General features: G+C 39.9%; 1 protein-coding gene across 1 annotated transcript in view; it reads left to right on the top strand.

Moving 5' to 3' along the window:
• The window catches only part of LOC122526266, an 88,425-nt gene that overhangs the window by 44,751 nt on the left and 23,377 nt on the right, over nucleotides 1–20,297 (top strand). Inside the window, exons 5-6 of the mRNA XM_043649566.1 lie at nucleotides 9,552–10,045; nucleotides 15,207–15,270. Of these exons, the coding sequence (XP_043505501.1) occupies nucleotides 9,552–10,045; nucleotides 15,207–15,270 (558 nt within the window). The remainder of the gene's footprint in view (nucleotides 1–9,551; nucleotides 10,046–15,206; nucleotides 15,271–20,297) is intronic.

Here is a 20,297-nt window from a genome sequence, read left to right as displayed (position 1 = left end):
TAGAATACGTATACTATACTCACATTAGAAAAAGACTAAAAAAGAAACATCCGAAGCTGATACTTATCTGCATAAAAAATTTGTAGAAGAAAACGGATAACCCTTAAGACAGTAATTTACCACCCACGTGTCATTTATAAATTGAACAAATAATGAAATTTATACCTGATGTCCGCGGACAAATTGTGTAAACGGAAAATATCATTTTTACATTATAATTTTTCTCGACGAAAGTTAATTATTGGTAAATAAATTGGGAAATAATTTGTTTGCTTATTAAAAAAAAAAAAACGCGAAGGACGTTGTTTGGTTATCCGTTGACTCGATCGAATCGTCCATTCGGTTAGATACCATAATCGATAGAAAAAATGGTGGAATACCATTAACATTTCCACAGAGAGGAGTTGAGTTCGGGTGGTTCGATTAATTTTTCAAACAATCCCACCTCCTTGGAACTGGTTGATTCGTGCGCCGAGATAGGAGCCGGACGCGTCGTGGCTGAGAGGGCCCATTAGGCCCCGCGGCGCGGGACTCCAGGCTCCCTTGTCAGTCTCCGAAAACCAGAAAGTCAGCTTGTCAAATTAATCACGGATGACCAATCCATCAGGAGGCATTCCTAGCAGAGGAGGATACCCACTTTTCTCTCTTTCTCTTTCTCTTTCCCTACTATTCGTTCCTTTTGCCGACTACACGGATAGATACTCACACACATATTACATGCCCATATGTGAGTTTAGCTCGCTGCTTTTAACCGCGAGGACAACGACAGGATTTAGACATGCCACTGGCCCAGAATCTTTTTGACCGATCGTGCCTTTTCGTGAGAAGCAGATAAACCAAAAGAAATTTCTACTTCGAGAGGACTTTACTGCTGGTAGCCTTGATCTCTCTTTCTCTCTCTCTTTCTGTTTCTTTCTCTTTTTTTTTAACATTTTGTATCTAATCTCTTCCATATTAGTACCTACAACCCATCAAACTCGCATTACAGATCACTCGATTGCTAACGTCGTTGAATTCCTCGAATATTTCTGATTCCGCTCGTCCTTGAAATTCGGTAATGGTAACTTTGAAAATTTCCAAGAGAAACCAACTGACGTTTCTTCGTGCTCATCTAGAGTAGGGGCCGAAAGAGAGAAGTAAGAATCATTGACGTTGACGTCCGGGAGTGGGAGGAGTGCGAATGGCCGAAAACACATGCTTCTCGAAGTACAGTCCATTGGAAAAAGTCCTTTCATTCGTGTATATTTCTTGATTATCCATTGTCCACAATGTCCGCTCTCTCTCTCTCTCTCTCTCTCTCACTCTTTCTATTTAATTTTGTCATCACGTAAAAGGAATCACGTAAAAGACTGTCAATCATTTTCTATTGAATTAATTACCATCGTAGAGATGTTACGTAAAAGTTTCGAGGAACAAATTATTGATGGATTTAGAGAATTTGTTTGAATAAAAAAAGTCGAACGAATAAGAAATAAATAAACTTATCTATCCACTTATCCGTTTGTGTCTCTTTGGCGTAGTAGAAAAATCACGTAGCTCGAGGGCGACATCGCCAAATAAAGGGTTAAGGGCCATGCCGAATTCGAAGACCCTTTTATCCGGGGGTCTGATGATGCGCCGGATGATGCTGGGAAGAAGAGAAAAGATCCGCGAAAACCAGTTTGTCCAACCTAATACGGTGTGTGCCCATGGCTTCGACGATCTTAATGAACTTCTCTCTATCTTTTCCCTTTCCTTCTATCATCTTTCTTCCACTCTCTCTCTCTCTTTCTATCATTCTCATTTCGACGATCTTACACAGCGCGAACTCTCGAGCGTGTAAAGATAGCATTTTCCAAGCGTGAAACGTTCCATCTCTTTCTTCTGTTCGTTGTCATTTCGATATGCCGGTGTGTGTACGTAAGTACCACAAGACGACGCAGTGTGTTACCCTTCTACGACGCTAATGAGCGATCATCATCTCGAATACAAATGCGAAGGAAGGAAAATAAAACGAGTTTTATGCTCCTATCGAGCGAGCTTAATGCGCGTGAAAGGTTGGGCCCCTCTCTTCGTGAAATTTTGCGAAATGGCTGCGCTACGAAATCATTTATCTGGCGAATTTTCGATTCGAACAACACTAAAGAGAAAGTGAGAGAGAGAGAGGCGGGGAGAGGGGACGGGAGGGCCTGTAGTAAGAGGGACGGCATTAAAGCGGGCCTAATCTTAATATTCAAATTCTGTGCTCGAACCTCGCGGTGGTTGGGGAAGACGAGAATGGAAGAGGGAGAGAGAGTGAGAGTGAGAGAGGGATGCAGAAGCTGCGCATAACCGATTCTCGAACTCATAAATTTTAAATTATGTCAAACAAAAAGAAAGGACGCGCCGATGGGACCCGACCTCGCTCGAAATAAGACGAGCAAAAGGGAATACCCTTTTGCTCCAGAAAAAAGCAGAAAAGCAGTGGTGCCCCGGAGGAGGAGGAGGAGGAGGTAAAAGAGGAGGAAGAAGAAGAAGAAGAAGAAGAAGATGCGGAGAATTTGAGGGCTTCCACAACGCAACGATCCCATAACTGCGAGTGCCGTCGAAACTCCTCCGATGGTAGGAGACCAACCGAGGGGTGGGCTGGAGGAATAGCAGTGGTGGTGGTGGTGGTGGCGGTGGTGGTGGGGGACAGGAGGAAGGGGCCTTACCGGCTCTACGCGACGCGACGCGACGTTTTCCATACGCGAAAGAGCCTTTATAGGGGTCGCCATAAAACTTCGTATATTCTTTCCATCTCCCTCCTCGTCACCCCGTCACCTCATTACCCCTCATCCTTCTTGCCGCATCCTCCGCAGTCTTTTCATCAGCGCACTCGTTGCTACGGGCTACCGCGAGTCGAATTTCCGGCATTAATTCGACATTATGCGATATTCAAATTCGCGCGATGAAATTTTCTACCCAAAAACGATGGGTCCTAAAACCCTTATTATAACCCTTGTTTCTTTTCTTTTTTCTTTTTTTTATAACCTCAATCTTATCCTCGATTTCGTTCATCGTTAGTTCGATCCCTTCCTATCGAAAGTATCTCGAACAAATTTTCTTTTCGTTTTCTCTCCTTCTCTAATTTCGTTATTGTTCTCTTTCTTTTTATTTATCTTGTTGTTGTTGTTGTTGTTCTTCTTCTTCTTCTTCTTCTTCATCTTCTTCGTTTCATTCTTTTCTTCTTTCCATACATTCGAGTTGAGAAAGCTTTCGAAGATGGCGGATCGTATGGCATATATCGGCGAGTCTTTCGCGGCGTTCCTTTGTTCGTGACCGTTTCATTTTTCGAATATGGAGGATAATTAATCTTGGGTGGGCATAAAAGGGTTTTCGGGTTCGGCCAGAAGAAAAAATGAGCGCAGACCGGTGCTTCGGCCGCGGCCAGTTGTGTTCCTTCCTTGCTTGGCCCTTTTTTCTTTCCGTTTATTCTCTTTCTCTCTCTCTCTCTCTCTTTCTCTCTTTCTCTCGTTCTTTTCCACCTCCATCTCCACCTCAACCTCCAATCCGTCTTAATACTCGTTCTCTTCTTTTCTCTTTTCTTTTCTTTTCTTTTCTTTTCTTCTCTCTTTCTCTATCTCTCTCTTTCTCTTTCCCTTTCTTCTTCTCTTTCTCGCTTTTCATCTTTTTCTTACTCTCACTCGAGCCTCCCACACATGTGCGCGCGCGCGCGCGAGCACGAACGAACGAACGAACGAACGCACTTGGCCACCGCGTCGAACCACCGTCCTGAACAACCGCCATTTCGTTTTGGGTCCCTTCTCGTCCACCCTCTCCCTCCCTCCTCCTCCTCCTCCTCCACCCCCACCTCCTCTCTTTCCCGCATCTCCACTCATCCTTCTTTTTCAGAATTTGAGTCAATAAAAAATCGCCTGGAACAAAGGAACGAACGGCCGCCAATTTCTCACAGGATAATGTCCGGACGCATCGGACCCAACCAAAAGAGAGAGAGAGAGAGAGAGAGAGAGAAGAGTCTAATCACAGCGAGGCATCTCGACTTCTGTTAGGTGTTAAAAATGGGCCCCGCGGGGCCCATCTTCCTCTTTATCTCGCGTACCGCGTTACTTACCACCACCATCCCTCCTGACACCCTCGACCCAAAGGCGTGTTAAATATTAAAATTTAGAAACGTTATACGACGGGATTCCACTGTCTGGGCTCGACGAAAAATTGAGACCCCTTTTTCTTCTTCCATATTCTTTTCCTTATTTTTTGTTTTCATCCCGTCTGCCTGCTTGCTTGCCTTACCTTGCCTTGCTTGCTTGCTTTTAATCTTCTACCACGTTATCAAATTAACGTGAAAACAATGAAAGGGTAAATAAAAGTTTGAAGTTTTCTATAACAATTGAATTCAAGTCATCTTAGATCTCTTTTTCCCCGATTAATTGGAACCATTTCCGTTGGTTTAATTTTATTTAAAATGAGTAATTATCGTAGGACGTGATTTTACTGTGTCAGGTAATTAAGAAAAAAAAAAAGATGAATCTTTTCTACCCTCGTGTGGTTTCTATTCTATTCATTTTTAAATTTTCCACTTAGTTATCGTATTAATAAATAAAAAGAAAAAAAACGCGAGAGAAAGAGAGAGAAAATAATAAAAGAGCTATGAATTATTTACATCAATCCTTCAAGCAATCTCACATTTAGGATAGTCTTTCAAGTTGTTCCAACTTTAGGACTAAAGTTAATTTTTCTTCGATTCGTATAGGTAGAACCTTTATTCCTTCCAACCCCTCTTTCCCTCCCACCCCAGCACTAATACTTTCCTTATCCTTATTATTCTCATTCTCGCGAACGTAGGTTCAGCATATAGTCGAAGTCGGATCGCGTCGACGAAGAAGAACCGGCTGTGAGAGCTTTAATGACGCGAGTCGATTCGCCTCGGTCGATATATCGTCGTCGGCGATGACGAGCCGATGGAGAATCGACGATTTATTATGGAGAAGACGCATCCTATCATCCTCTTCTCTTTTTCACCATCCTTCTCCTTCTTCACTCTCTCCCTTTCTCTCTTTCTTTCTTTCTTTCTTTCCTTTCTCGAATATTTCTCATCGATTATCCATCCAACGTGTGTGTGTGCGCGTGTGTGTGCTTTGAGTTAATTGATTTACCGATTTTACCCATTTTCTTAACATTCCTTTAACTAGCCTTATTCACGCTTCTCTCATTTACAAACGCGATAAGACGAAAGAGAAAGAGAGATTTATCTCTGCCTCGTTGAAAATAATTTAAAAAAAATAAAAGAAATATATGAATATGACAGAAAAATGAAAAAAGAAAACTTCGTCGTATCTAACACCGAACGAATCGTTGAAATTTCTCTACGAGTAAACGAGAGAGAGAGAGAGAGTTTTGCCGCGTGTGTCTCGGTTTTTCCATCCTCGGTGATTCCACGATCGTAGATAAAGAAGGAAAGGAAGAGAGGAGGAATACTTCCCCCTTTCTTTTTTTTTTCTCTTCTTTTTATCGGACCCCTCCGGAAGAGGTATCACCGGTGTGGAGAAACGTAAAGAAAAATAGGAAGGAAGAGGTCACCCTTGGAAGAACTTTCAACCCCCTTCGGGTCACGCGGAGAATACCGTTTTACCGACTATTAACTCACTTTTACTCTCCCCTTCTCTCTCTTTCTTTCTTTCTTTTTTTTACCCTTCGTTCAGGTCCCAGAAGCATCACATCGAAAAGTGGAAAAGAAGGGAAGTGAACTCGACTGTGTGTTTTTCTATCCCTCGTTCTTTCTCTCTCTCTCTCTCTCTCCCTGTTTTACTCTCAATCGAGTTCTCGCGTAATCTTCATTTTTTTTTCACCACTCTTGTTGGACCCCTCACCGATCACTGTAGACTTATATTCTTGTCCTTTCCCTTCCGCATTGCAGAGATGAACGTACGCGGATGGTAGCTCGCGTGCAGGTAGTATACCATAAGTTCTCTCTCTCTTTCTCTCTATCTTTATGCTACCTGTGTAAACTCCGTGAAAAAAATCAAAATTGAGGGCCACGCTCGATTTAACCCCTGAGAAAAATCGTCCACGGTTCGCCTCGACTTTCGTATAGAAAAAAAAAGAAAAAAGAAAGATCGAGAGAGAGAGAGAGAGAGTGAGAGGGGTTTAACCGATTTTCCTTCCTCGCGAAATTTTGAAATCTGAAACCCCGTTTTCTATCGTCGAACCCGTTTAGGGCCTTAAGTATCTCGTAAAAATAGGCTGGGGATATATATCGAGTGAACTTTAGTCTTTATTTCTTTCTTTCCTTACTCTATTCCGTTTTTCTTTCCATTCTTTTTCTTTTTTTTGTTAATCTTTTTGAGTCTGGAGGTTAGGGGAGAGGTCGGACGTCAATGTTACGCTCTTTCCAGACTCGGCCGACACGCATCGCCGTTACGCTCGTTTTTTTTTTTTTTTTATTTTATTTCCCCTTTCTTCCTCTTCTTCTTCTTCTTCTTTTTGTTCTATTCCTTATTTAGCAAAGTGGAATATTTCGATGTTGGGATGGAGAAATTCAACGTAAAAATATGATACGCGTGTTTTGTGTGTACGCGAGTTTAACCGAGCGAGAGTAAATTTATATTCGAAGTAGAGAATACACGAAGAAAAATAGAAGGAAAGAAATAAAGAAAGGGTGGGTGGGTCGATTATTTTCCTCCTCCCTTTATCATCCTCCTCCTCCTCCTCCTCCTCCCTCATCCTTTTTCTCCTTCGCCATGACTTTTTCCCTTTGGTACCCCTTTCGTGGGTTATCCCTATTTTTTTCGTTACATTCTCTGGGCCTTCCTTTGATTTTTATCAATCGGCCACGACTACTCCGGCTTGGCGAGATGCAAGACGATGTGGAGCAAAGATGAAAGGGAGAACGTTTCGAGAGGAAGAGAAACACAGGATCCCCGCGGCGCAGGACCTTCTTCGGAGCGGACCTTAAAAATCGACTCGATTTAAGGATCCGGCCGTAAGGATGCACCGTAACGCGTATATGCATGCGATCCTTGAGGAATTTCTCTGCCAACGATGAGAATCCATTTGATACTCTCTCTCTCTCTCTCTTTCTTTCTTTTTCTCTCTTTTCTCTTTCTCTCATATTTCTCTTTTCTTTCATCGTTGCATCGTAGCGCCTACTCCTTCTTCAACCAGGTTCTGCATAAAATCGTTTCAACTCGTGTAATCTCGGTTCTTGTCTTCTGACATTCCTTCAACCATGGAATGTTACCTTTAAATGAAGTCACCGTCTGCATTATTCAAATATCATACACCACCGGTCTCTTGATATCCTTTAAACGTGTTTTATACCAAATGGGATTGAAATCTTTCATCGAGGGATATGCGCAAAACTAAATCGTATTAAAGTAATATTAATTGATAGAAGAATTTTTCAAAAGTATAGGTGATATAGGAGTCGAGGTTTACAAGCTAAGGCTTTTCCCACAATGTGCACTTCTCTTCCTCTCTCCCTCTCTCTCTCTCTCTCTGCAACCTTTTTATCTTTTCACCTTCCAAAGAAGACTCGAAAATGACGACGGACGATCATTTTTCATCGTTCCGAGGCGTCTTCTAGAATGATGGACGAATGTGGCAAAGAGATAAAGAAAGGGGGAATGCATTTTTCGAGAATGCTCGGGTATAAAAATAAAAAAAGAGAGGAAGAGAGGGAAAAAGGTAAGAAGCTGCAGCCTTTTTTAAGGGGGTTGTTGCGTAATTTCGATAGACGTCATCGATCTATACTAGTCTCCCCTTTCCTCTCTCTTTTTTAAAAGACCTTCGCGAAAAAAAGGAGGGGGAACCTTTTAAGCCCTTTCCCAATTTCAAAATCTCTTTCCATCTCGCTTTATTTTCTTTCCTTCCTCCTTTCCTTCCTTCCTTCCTTCCTTCTTATTTTCTCATTCCGCACCCGCGGAGCCGACCTGCCAGAGGCTGAAAGAAGGCCCAGGTAAAATACACCTTCGGGATCTTCTCTCGTTGGAGTTTGACGTTCTCATGGGCCTTGGTTGCGTCTTGTGCGCGAATAAACCGCGATATATCTACCTGAAATCAGTCGACCATCCCGGAGGGTTATTAAAAACAACCCCCTGCTCACCACTCTTTCCCTCTCCCTTTCTTTCTTTCTCTCTCTGTCTCTGTCTCTGTCTCTTTCTATTTTTCTTTCTTTTTCTCACTCTTCTTTCTCTATATATCCCACCAGTCGTAGTTTTAACCCTCCGCATGATCGAGAACTGAGAAGAACTGAGAAGAGAACCGGTTGGTTCCTTCTGTAATCCGAGTTTCTTGTAATCCGAGAGACGAACGGATTCTTCTTCCTCCTCCTCGTCGTATTACACGATAGTTCGTTGATGCGCGCGTATATGCTGCTAGTATTTTTATTATACATATATATGTATATACGTATACTTATTACATATATATATATATGTATATGTTTCTTTCTAAGTGCATATGTATTCTTACTTTCTCACATTAATTCGAGACTTTTCGCGTACAATGAACGGCAATCGTTATATTTTTTTTTGTTATATTTTCGCTATGTCCACACGTCTAACTCGAATCACAGCGTTAAGAAAAAATGATCGATCGATCGATCGACTTTCGACACCTCTTCTCTCTTATTTTTTTTTCTTTCTTTTCTAATTCCTATGTTATTCTTGTTTCTTTTCTTTTTTTTTTTTTTCTTTCTTTTTTATTTTTTTTTGCTTTTTCACCGCACTACCGTAGCTTCTTCGGGGCCGATTTCACCCCAAAAAAGAAGGAAAAAAAAAAAAAAAAAACGGGATCGAAACGGAGCAGATGTACCTGCTCGCTGGCAGTCGATTACGGGACTTTTAAAATCCGAACGTCTCAATTTCACGATCTCCAAGTTCTCTTGCAAAGGGCAAACGCGGGGTGGAGGGAAAGAAAGAAGGAAAAAAAAACAACAACAAGATTTCCCTTTTAGATTCCTACCACCACCACCAGCACTCCTCTCTTCCTCTTTTTGCGTCGATAATTCTTTTTCTTATTTTCTTTCCTACTCCTTGTTTTTATTTACCATCCACGATTTCTTTCCCCTTCCTTTAAGGGAGTTTGGATTCCCACTCGACACCTTTTCATTCGTCCGACGAAATAACCGGACGAATTTTCTTCCGCCAATCGGAAGCTGTCGATCCCCACCACTCGATTCTTTCCAAAAATATGGAAAAACTTGGTACGAGTAGTCAGTCTCGTCAGGAGTCTGACGGAGTTTGGGGATTGGCGAGACTTTCATGGTCGAGATCGAAGTCGTGAGATTTAATAAAAGGACAGTTGAGGTCTTATGTATTTGAGAACGCGAAAGGATACTTATTTTTTAATCATACTCGACATATGCAATTAACAACGATTGAATTTTAATTGAATTTTCATTTCGAATAGAGAGCTCATAGAACATAAATTATTTTCTTTTTTTATTTACCAATATATTTATTTATTTTACATCGAGTTTTCGTTAAAATCATATATATATATTCTTTTTATCATTTCAAAATGATTGTCATCATTTTTTCCAAATAATGTAAATACTAACGAAATATATATGAATCATTCGTGTGCCACAGGAAAGATGAGAGTGAAAGAAGAGAAAGACGCATCTTCGATGGCACCGGGAAGTCCACCGACACCACCGCACACACCTCAAAGTCCACCGAGACAAAATCTACCTGGTGGCAATTTTTCACAATCCTGTCAAACATCAAACGCGAGTTCTCCTAGTTTGCAACAGCAGCAAACGCACCAACAGCATCAGCAGCAGCAGCAACAACAACAACCACAACAGCCACAACAACAACAGCAACAACAACAGCAACAACAGCAGCAGCAAGATCAACAACAGCAACAGGATCAACAACAACAGTCGATCAATCCGATTACGAATTCACCGTTGAGTCAAATCCTCGTACAAAATCCTGCATTGGCACAATTGTTGCAACAAAATCCGGCAATCCTGTCGCAAAATCCACAATTGGCGCAATTGTTGCAACAAAATCTTCAAGTTCAAATGGGAAGCGTGCTGTTTCAGAACGTACGAAGGGAAGAAACGAAGGATACGAGAGTGAGTAACGATCGATGATTCATTTCTTTTCAATTTTATTATTAGATTGCAAATCGTGCCTTTGAAATCGATGAAAAATTTCGACAAAAATACACTCACATATATGTGTAAAGATATCCTGTGTGTCAGTACGAAAAATAATAGACGTAATTGTAAGACTATTATTATTATTATTATTATTATTGTTGTTTTTCGATCGACATATTAGTCACAAACATCTTCTCGTGTCAAGGAAAGCTCGCGAAGGTAGGATCGGAGAGTGGAAAAGTTTTCTCGGCCCTGCGTGCAGTAAAAATACACGAACGAAGAATTTAGCACGATTGTTTCTCGTGTCAGTAAGACAGACAGTAAGAAAGAAAGAGAGAAATAAAAAGAGAAAGAGAGGCCGTATCACCGATTACAAAAGATTGAATCGTGTCCAAGAACTGGGAGTTCGTTCGCGGTTCCCGCGTGCAAACTTTCGAGATCGATCGTTAAGTTTAAAATTGAGAGATAGATATCATCCTAGATTTGTGCAAAATTATTAATAATAATAAATAAAAAAGCGTTATATATTTCGTTAGAATCGATCAACGCGATTTGTTTATTCGTTCGAATTAACTCGATCGAACAAAGATCGATTATTTTCGATGTTTAGAATATAGAATATATCTGCTTTTCTCTCTAAGAAATACAATAAAAGTCTCGCGACGTAAGTTGAATCAAATCCAAGAACAATAGCATCAATTTCCTAACGTTAGTTTGCCGTGTTACATCTAATGCGAATGGCTGATTTTCGTCGAAAAGTATAATTTATACTTATTACGTGTCGCGAAATATTATATCGCTGCGGGATTATATCGCGCGAACGAGCTTTTATGGTGAAACTTTGCGTGTCGTTCTCGTTTCTTTTTATTTCAATATCTTTTCTTTTTTTTACCAGAATAACAGTATGTAAGTAAGAATGAATGAGAGAGAGAGAGAAATAGAAATAGAAATAGTCAAAGTTTTGCGTCAAAAGAAAATCGAATGTATTTTACGATTAGCGTGAAAAAGATGAAAGATACGCGAGCACAAATGTGGTGGTAAAAAGAAATATCGTAATTGACTTTACATAAACAACAAAAAGAATAAGAAGAAGAAGAAGAAGATAAATTACCGCGTAGATAAATATTGATAAAGAGACGCGAGAGTGTGTGTTGTATGACGACGTAGAGATGAGAATGATTTAAAAGAAAAACAAACAAAAAAATAGAGAAAAACAAGGAATAATCAACGTTTCCTGATCTTATGATTTTTAAGGAGGTTGGTTGGGGAGAAAGAGGTAAAAACTGTTCGATAATATCACGGGATCATAGATGATAGAACAATAGTAGTTTGACTCATCGTCGGATTTTCGATGAGGCAAATGACGGATATACTACGAACGACTACGACGGACAAGGATGAAACGATGGAGGAGCCTACGTGACATCGTAAACTCTCACATTCTGACGAGAGTTATACATTAACCAAACCGCTCGAATAATTCAGTACTTCGTAGAATCGTGAACAACGAATAAGTCGCGACGTTCTGTCGCGTAATCGGAACAGCAGGGGATATCACGTTTGCAATGAAAACCTTCTACAAATCTAGATCTATAAATTTCTATCTTTCATTCTTTCTCTTTCTCTTTCTCTCTATTTCTCTCTTAATATTCTTAAATTGATTGCACAGAAATATAGAAAAATCATAGGTTACTTGGAAACTCGATTATACCTGTATTACATTATTCATGTTTACTATTTAACCAAGATTAAAAATATTCGCGATCGTTTAACAATATATCGATTCGTAAATCTCGATCGGGCTCGAGAAGAAGTCGTAATCTTGAGTGGCGTAAAATAAGAGGAAGGTAACATCGTTCGATTCGTTCGGAATGAAATATTTCTAAATTGTTTCTATTCTATTGTTCTTACTTTAATCGTTCATAAGAAATAGAAAAAAATTAACAACCGGTAGTTAAATTCTGTTTGAATGTATTATAAAATAAGACCCCTTCTCTCTTTCTCTTTCTCCCCCTCCTGTCCCTCTCCCTCTTTCTCTGTATTTATCGATACCACATTATTCTTTCGCTTGCTCACCTTTTTCGCATCCACCCACGTTTTTAATCATTCTCGCGATCAAATTCTAGACACTAACCAGAACCATCGACTGTACATTTCTTTTTCTATCTTCTTCTATACGGCAATTATGTATATCAGAGCGAGCAAGCAAGCAACCAAAGCAAAGCAAAGCAAAGAAAAGCAAAGCAAAGCAAGCAAGCAAGCAAGCAAGCAAGCAAGCAAGCGTGCATCGTCGAGTTGGAAAAAGTAATTTCGCGTAGGAACGTTTGTTTCGTTCGTTCCTTCGTTCCTTCGCTAGAAACACACAAGGACGAGAGAAAGAAGAAGAGAAGAAGGATGATACGCGAAACATGGTCCCTCCCCTCTCTCTCTCTCTCTCTCTCTCACTCTTTCTCATTCTCATTCTCATTCTCATTCTCATTCTCTTACTCTTTCTTTCTCTCTCGCATGGGATCGCATGCTATGGAATCCCATACGGGGAGAATTGAAATTATTCCCCCGATTTTTGTCGTGTCGTTTACATTATTTTCGCCTTTGAATATTAATGGGCATATGCTCTCCGGCGTTATGGCACAAGAAGTAACAACGGCGTATAATACTCGACTCTTAACGTTATTCTATTGTTTGCAAATCAGCCTCTATTGTTTTCTCATATACCTCTATACTCTCCGCTTCTCCCCTCCCATCCTTTCTGCCCCTTCGCCCCACCTCCTTGGCCTCTTCTTCTTTCTCTCTTTCTCTCTCATTCACTTATTCCCTTGCTCACTCCTTTCTCTACCTCCAATCCTTCCCTCCCATCGTTGCCCTCCCTCTTTCTATCTACGAAACGAGAGGGGACTCTATCTCTATCTCTTTTCCCCTCCTCCTCCTCCTCCTCCACCCCTCTCCCCCTCTCCCTTTTTTTTTTATCCATGTGTTCCATACATATGACCACCTTGCATGAACCGTGCTTTTACATGGTGTTTCCTATACTATAAATTTCCGATTCTCTTTACTCCGTTGATTTCTTCGAGAGCATTTATGACGATGACGACTGGGTTTCGAAACGTCTCTTCGACGTGTTGTGTTGGCTCGATAGGTAGTAAGATCCGCCTCGTGCCACATGCAACTTTTGTTGTTTCATAGTCCTCTTGCCGCTGCTGCCGCTGCCGCTGTTGCTGCAAATCGATGCCAGAAACGTGCTTCCTCTAATTGCCTCGCAAATTCGTTTAACGTCTCGTCTCATTGCTTTTGCCCTCTAACCCTTCCTTTTATTTCTTTTTCTTTTTTTCTTTTTCTTTTTTTTGTGCGTTTCGTTTTTTTTTTCTTTACCTGGATACATTTGTAATAATAGCTGAACGCGAAACGAGAAATTCCAAACGCATTACTACGAACTGAGCCGATATAACATTGTCATGCGAGATACGATGCAACTCCGTAATATTAGGTCTCCGAAGGCCGATAATTATGAACGCTGAATATAAATGTTCGATTAAGGAACGGATCGTTTGGTCACAAGTCTTATGTATGTTTCTGTGTGTGTGTGAATGTATGTGTATACGTATCGTATGAACATTTTCAATTTCGTTGTATTCCAACTACGAAGAATTCCATACGATTTTTTTTTATTCGTATTCTCGATTATAAAAAAAAAAACAAGAAAAATTGATTTTTTGCTCGATCTTAACGAACATTAAACTTAACGGCAACGCGTCAAATGTTTCGTTTGATTTTGAAACTAAGAGAGTAGTAGGATGATGCAGATAGATGCAGACGATGATGTTGCAATCGTTTCACAAATACTACACACATGGCGCCATTCGTTCGGTTCTTAAACTAGGGCTTCGGAAATCGTACAGCATTCGTATAATTTGTAACTCGATGGGGCTTCATGCTCGATTATATTTTTCTTTCGTATTAAAATCTTCTCCTAGGAACACATTTTAGGTATCACAGAATATACTGCTGTACTTGTATTTGTAGTTTTTTTCGGAAACTACAGAATGTGTGTATGTGTGTATGTGTGTGTGTCTGTGCGCGTTCAACGAATTCATTTGAAACGATACGCGTGGACATTCTTTTAAAAAGGGACGACGCATTATTGTGAGAAAGTTTTCAAATATCGATGTTATTCTTTCGCACGTACTTATGTTAATCGAACTTTTACATCTACGCCGGAAGTCGTTCGAATACTTTACGCCTTAGCAAGCAAACGTGACAGGGTCGGTGATCTTGGAAATGACTTCTTCATTCTTTTTGCCCTAAAAATTTCAAGAAAGCGGAAACTTCTCCCCTTCGTCGGTAAATGGGATGGGTCGAGTGTGCCTTTAAAGTGAAACTAACAATAATAATCACCATAATCGTATCACATTTCCTGCATGAATTTCGATTTCAAGTTAATTGATTTTTTAAATGAAAAAAATATATCTCTGCCTAAAATGTTTTATTACGGTAGATTTAATAAATGTTCTTGCTCGTGTGTTTTATTTATTATTAATACTTATTAATAAAAATAAATGAATATTTTATAAAATAAATGTTTGCAATTGTTTCACTCGCATACGTTAGCTCGTTATTATAATTATCGGGACGTATAAATGCATATACGGATCTATATATATATATGTGTTATTATTTTTGTCGGGAAACTAGAAACGATCCGAAGTCGGAGGTAGTACTACTCATGGTATATCCCATACAACACCGTATCGCATTTCGGTACTGTCAAACGCCTTTTCCTTACTCCGTCTCGTTCGTTAATTTACGAAAGGATTTATGTAAGACCGCAAATCGAAAGATCCATAAAAGAGGATCGATTTCGTCGCGGTTCGTGGGTTAGCCGTTCCCTGCATCTTTCCCCCTTCTTCCCCACCACCAACACAACCACCACTACTTTCCTTACCTCGATCAAGGTACGTACAATGCGTTCGCGACCCTGAACGCTGCATTTTACACTCTTTCTCCTTCCCTTTCTTCCTTTCTTTCTTTCTTTTTAAACATGCAGTAAATATTTTTAAACGATGCACAATCTGCATAAACAAATACGCAAATATTAAACATATATTAAATACCATAAATTTATTTTTTTTTTTTTTAGATACCAGCACCAATAGCGAGACTTGCGGCAATGGGAGTGGAGACAGCTGACCCGAAGGTTTCCGGTGAGTTACTATTTCCTTCTCCTTATGGAATTACCGTGATCGTAATTAGATTCAAATCGAGACCCCGCGCGTTCGGCGACCCTACGAATGAAAAAGGGGGAAAGGAGAGAGGAACGATGAAATAATAAAAGAAAAGTATCAAATAAAACAAAAGAAAGAGAACAAAAATCAAATTCACCGGATGAGACACAGAAGGTCGTTGGCATGTGGATATACTTATTTATTTATTTATAAATATATACATATACATATATATATATATATATATATATATATTTATTTATAAACATAAGTAATAAGTATATTCATATATATATAAAGAAAATTTGCAACTAACAAGCGAGTAGCATATGAAATTCTATGTATAAATGCATATGTGAAATATATTTATAATGGTAAGAAGTAAAAAAAAAAAGAAAAGAAAAAAAAAAGAAAAGGAAAAGGAGGGAGGAAATCTTTGAACTTTCGAACTTTCATCGTTTTCATCTTCGAGTACAATGATCCCGCATGCGTTCTCCCTCTCTTGGCTAATTATCGTTTTCCCACGAGGTCGTCTACTACACGTCGCTTGCGTGCGTGTGCATGTGTATGTACATGTATATATAGTTATAGAGAGTTAGTTATCATTGTCCTATTACCGATGATCATAGACCACAGAGAGCGTGTGGTCTGTAGACTTTTTGTGTGTTTGCGAGCTTGAACCTTTCTAGCTTAGCTTAGCTTTTAGTTTAGCTCAGCTTAGCTCAGCTATCTCGCGTTCACCGCGATTCGGCCGGTGTACGTAAAAACCCCGTAAATCTTGGTTGCCTTCAACCTGACCGATTCTAGTTGTCGTCCCGCGCTTTCAGCGTTTTGTGATCGAGGGCTCTTCCCCCTTTATTGGAATATCCGCCCACAGCATTATGGGAATTATCAAGGAAATAGGATGAGTACGATGGCGGGTCTCACGGGGGGGGCTCAAGGGGGTTGGATATTCTCTTTTGATCTTTTCACTCTCTCTCTCTCTCTCTCATTCATTCACTCACTATTTACGTCTATATCAATCTCTATCTCTTTTTGTCTTTCGCTATCTTTCCTTCTTTCGTTTCGAAATAGAAAGGATGTGAAAATGAATAGAAAATTAAAAAAAAGAAAAAAAAATAAGGAAAAAAAAACAATCACTTCTTTCAATAATCAACGAGAAAGAGAAACTCTCCGTATACATACGTGTTGGCTCGTTTCGAGAAAATAGAAATGCTATGACTCGGCAAAATGTAAATTAATTATACATCATGCGTCTCCCTCGTTCACCCTTCTGGCGAACGAGGAGTCTCTCCTCGAGTCTCTCTTTCACGGGTTACGTAATCGTTGTCGCTCGGATTACGAAAAGAGAGGAAGAGGGAAAAGTGATTTTTCATCGAATGGGAAAGCCAATGAAGGATTGCTGACGGAAATTATGATAATCGAGATCGTGGCGGTGTCGGTGGCGGTGGCGGTGGCGGCGGCAGCGGTTGCAGTTGCAAGGAAAAATAATAATAAGAAGAAGAAGATGACGAAGAAGAGGAAGAAGAGAAGAAGTGGTGTAGTGGGCGGCCTCGTTCGATCTCTTTCTCCTACCAGAGACACATTCCCACAATTTCGGATCGGCCAATCAACGTTCGTCCGGATGATATTAAACTCGTGGTGGGATACACGCTGAAACGGAATAAAGTAAAATGTGCGTTGCGCGTCGCGCTCTGCTATGAAAGAGAAAAAGAGGAGAGAAAAGAGAGAGAGAGAGAGAGAGAGAGAAAGAGAAAGAAAGAGAGAGAGAGAGCGTTCGGTCGGTCGTTCGCGTGCAAAAGAGATAGAGATAGAAAGAGAGAGAGAGAGAGAGAGACCAGCAATCAAAGCTGATTAAGCCCACAACTGGGGAATCTGTGGGGCCAGTGTCTCACGCCAATCTCGCCCAATCAGCCGGTTGGCCGGGGAGATTTAAAAAATAGAATGCCTACTGTCAATTGTCCCATAATTTAAATAAATCGAATAAATGGACAAAGTGGCCAATTAGAGTAGTTGCTGGTTGCTGCTTTAACGCATTATTCTCTCTTTCTCGTAGTGTCTTCGGTCCTGTCACCCAACCCCCATCCTCCTCGTCCTCCTCCTTCTCATCGGCACCCCCTCTTCGCTACCCTCTCTGAAACTCTTTCTTCTCGGTCGGCTGACTGACCGGCCGACCAAACGACCAGCCAGCCAACCAACCAACCAGCCAGCCGAGGAGGATAGTTCATCTTCGATAGATTTGATTTTCAGAAAGAGAAACTAAGAAATGATCCGATGATCCGTGAATTTATGCTCCACGACAATTATCTTTTACGTATGTTCGAATTTGTAAATGTGTATACACACACATACACACACATACAGACACGTGCGTATGTATCCAAGTAGAGAACATTCGTGCACCTGTCATACATTCGTTTTCCAAAGAGGAACGACGATCGCAGAGGAGGAACGACAGAACGTCGACCATTAATTCGACTTAAATACAATTTAATTAACGATAGAATGACCAAGGAAAAAGAAAAAGAAAGAAGTAGAAAGAGGGTGAAGAGAGATAGAGAATAAACTGTGGGCGTTTGATTAATACGAAAGCCAACCGCGACGGATATTTCATCGTACGTAGAATGCTTTTATTAAACGACGCTTTATTACCACCGATATATGACTTAAAGAAAATATCGATAACGAGCACGATTCCCTCGATTTTCTTTTCATTTACTAATACACCAAAGTGTCTTGTTATAGAATTAATGTAGACCACATTTGTGAGAAATAAGATGGATTCTTACTGATCTCAATTATCGATCATTCCTTGATATATACCGGTCGATATATTTTCCTGTCTCGTATTTCTCGAGAAAGGTGGACCGATGAAGAGAAAGGGAAAAAGAGAGAGATAGATAGATAGGTAGGTAGAGAGAGAGAGAGAGAGAGAGAGAGAGAGAAAACTAAAAACATCTTATCGAATTTATTCTTTTTTTTCCTATCATGCTTCTAACAAGATAAGAAGTCTATCTGCATATCTTAACTTCTCGGTATATGCGTTTAATTATGCGAATCGAGTTACGTTGTACGCACGTTCACGATGTACTCGTTCCGTGTACGAGGTAAGATAAGAAAAGCATCGGTCGCAGCATCTGAAAGAGAAACAGACAGAGAGTAGCCCTTAGTATGGATATAGCCGGTAGTGGTACGTACTTACATATATTTATATTTATATTTATATATATATATATATATATATAAAGATGTGTATAGAAATACGTATATGTATTTATGCATGTATTATATTTACGTATGTTAGTGTAAAATCATCGTCGTTGTATAGTCGTAGTTATAGTCATAGTCGTTGGGGCGCGAGCGGCCGAGCAGGCAAATAACAAATAAAGCATAAACGGGAGCTACAATAAATAACTGGTGCACGGGTTCTCAGCGTATAGTGGGAGGCACGAGGGGCACTCAAAGGCCCCTCGGGGGCCTTGAAGGAAGGAGCTTACTTCTCCTCTCGTTTCTCTCTACGTCGTATTACCATTGGCGAAGAACATATACATGCCAGAACGGTGAATACCAGAGGGTACGAACTCCACCGATGCTTTTCCTTTCTCTCTCTCTCTATCTCTCTCTCTCTCTCTCTCTCTTTATTTCTTTATTTCTCTTACTGTCGTCTTACTCTTACTTATTCTATCTCTTTCTTTCTTATTTGTTGTATACTTTTTGTTTATACCAAAAGAAGACACAGTTGGATAGGTTCTTTCACGATTTATCGAGCAACCGAATTGCACTTACACCGGCACTTCGTCTTATCGATATCGGAGTATCGAAAATAAAGGTCTCTCCGGAGGTTTCTTCGATTAAAAGCATATCGCGGTATTGCGAAGGAGCAGATGGAAGCTTTCCACGCGTGCAAACGATATATGTATGCGCGTATATCTCTCGTTTATCTTGATATTCTACTTCTCTTATTTTTCTTTCTCTTACTTGCTTTCTTTCTTTATTTCTTTATCTCTCTCTCTCTCTCTCTCTCTCTCTCTCTCTTCCTATCTATCTTTATTTCTCTATGGTGCCAATCAAGAACGGTGATTCGACCATTTGCCCCGGACCCTTCTCCTCGTCTTCTGCTCTTATCGTAAAAACCTTTCTAAATTGGATTCGATTATTCGAATTTAAAGAGACGAAGAGAGAAAGAAGATCGCGAGAAATCAGGCCGGACCAATTCGGACTATGATGCTTTTGTTTGTTACTTCCATTTAGATATAGTTTCGAGAGAATGAGAATGAGATAACAATTTAGAAAATTATTTCAAATAAAAATTCATAATAATTATTCGCCATTTTTTTAATGTACGACGACTTTAGATCTCTAAAGTCAAACAACGATTGGGGTGGGGGACATGTTTAGTAAAATGGATGGATGACTCGTTCGTAAACGTAACAGACGAAAAACTGTGTACTTATTGATTCCGTAAAGACGATAAAAAGACGCTTGGTAATATTGGATAGGTATGAGAAAATGTTCGTGGAGAAATAATTAGAAACTCTAATAAAAAAAGATACAATATACAGACGGTATTCTGTTTTTACACGATTTTGATTTAACACGATCGATCCAAATTCTAAGGAGAACAATTTTCAGAACTCGTGATTCCATTATATTATTTTTGCTGATTTCTTATTACTAAAATCAATCCTTCTATTTTTCGATAAATACAATACACATATATATATCTAACAGGAATTTTTGTAAACGTTTTCTGTCGGGAACGAATCTATCCTGTAAAAAAAAACAACAATATTAGATGTATTAGCAATGGATTTAAAAAATCATACGATTATCTAATAACAATTGGATAAATTCGTGTTAAACATTCCCGATATCGAATGGGGTGTAACGATCGAAAATGGAAGGACGACGCGAATAATAATAATAACGAATCGAATACGAAAATGTGTGTCGATCGGGGAGGTTTGCGAGTTATTCGGTGGCGCCATCGTTGTTGGACTGGAAGA

This window comes from Polistes fuscatus, unplaced genomic scaffold (assembly GCF_010416935.1).
Source record: "Polistes fuscatus isolate 324 unplaced genomic scaffold, CU_Pfus_HIC Scaffold11, whole genome shotgun sequence".
NCBI lineage: Eukaryota > Metazoa > Arthropoda > Insecta > Hymenoptera > Vespidae > Polistes > Polistes fuscatus.
The sequence above is the reverse complement of the archived record's forward strand: the minus strand, read 5'-3'. Positions and strand labels throughout refer to the sequence as shown.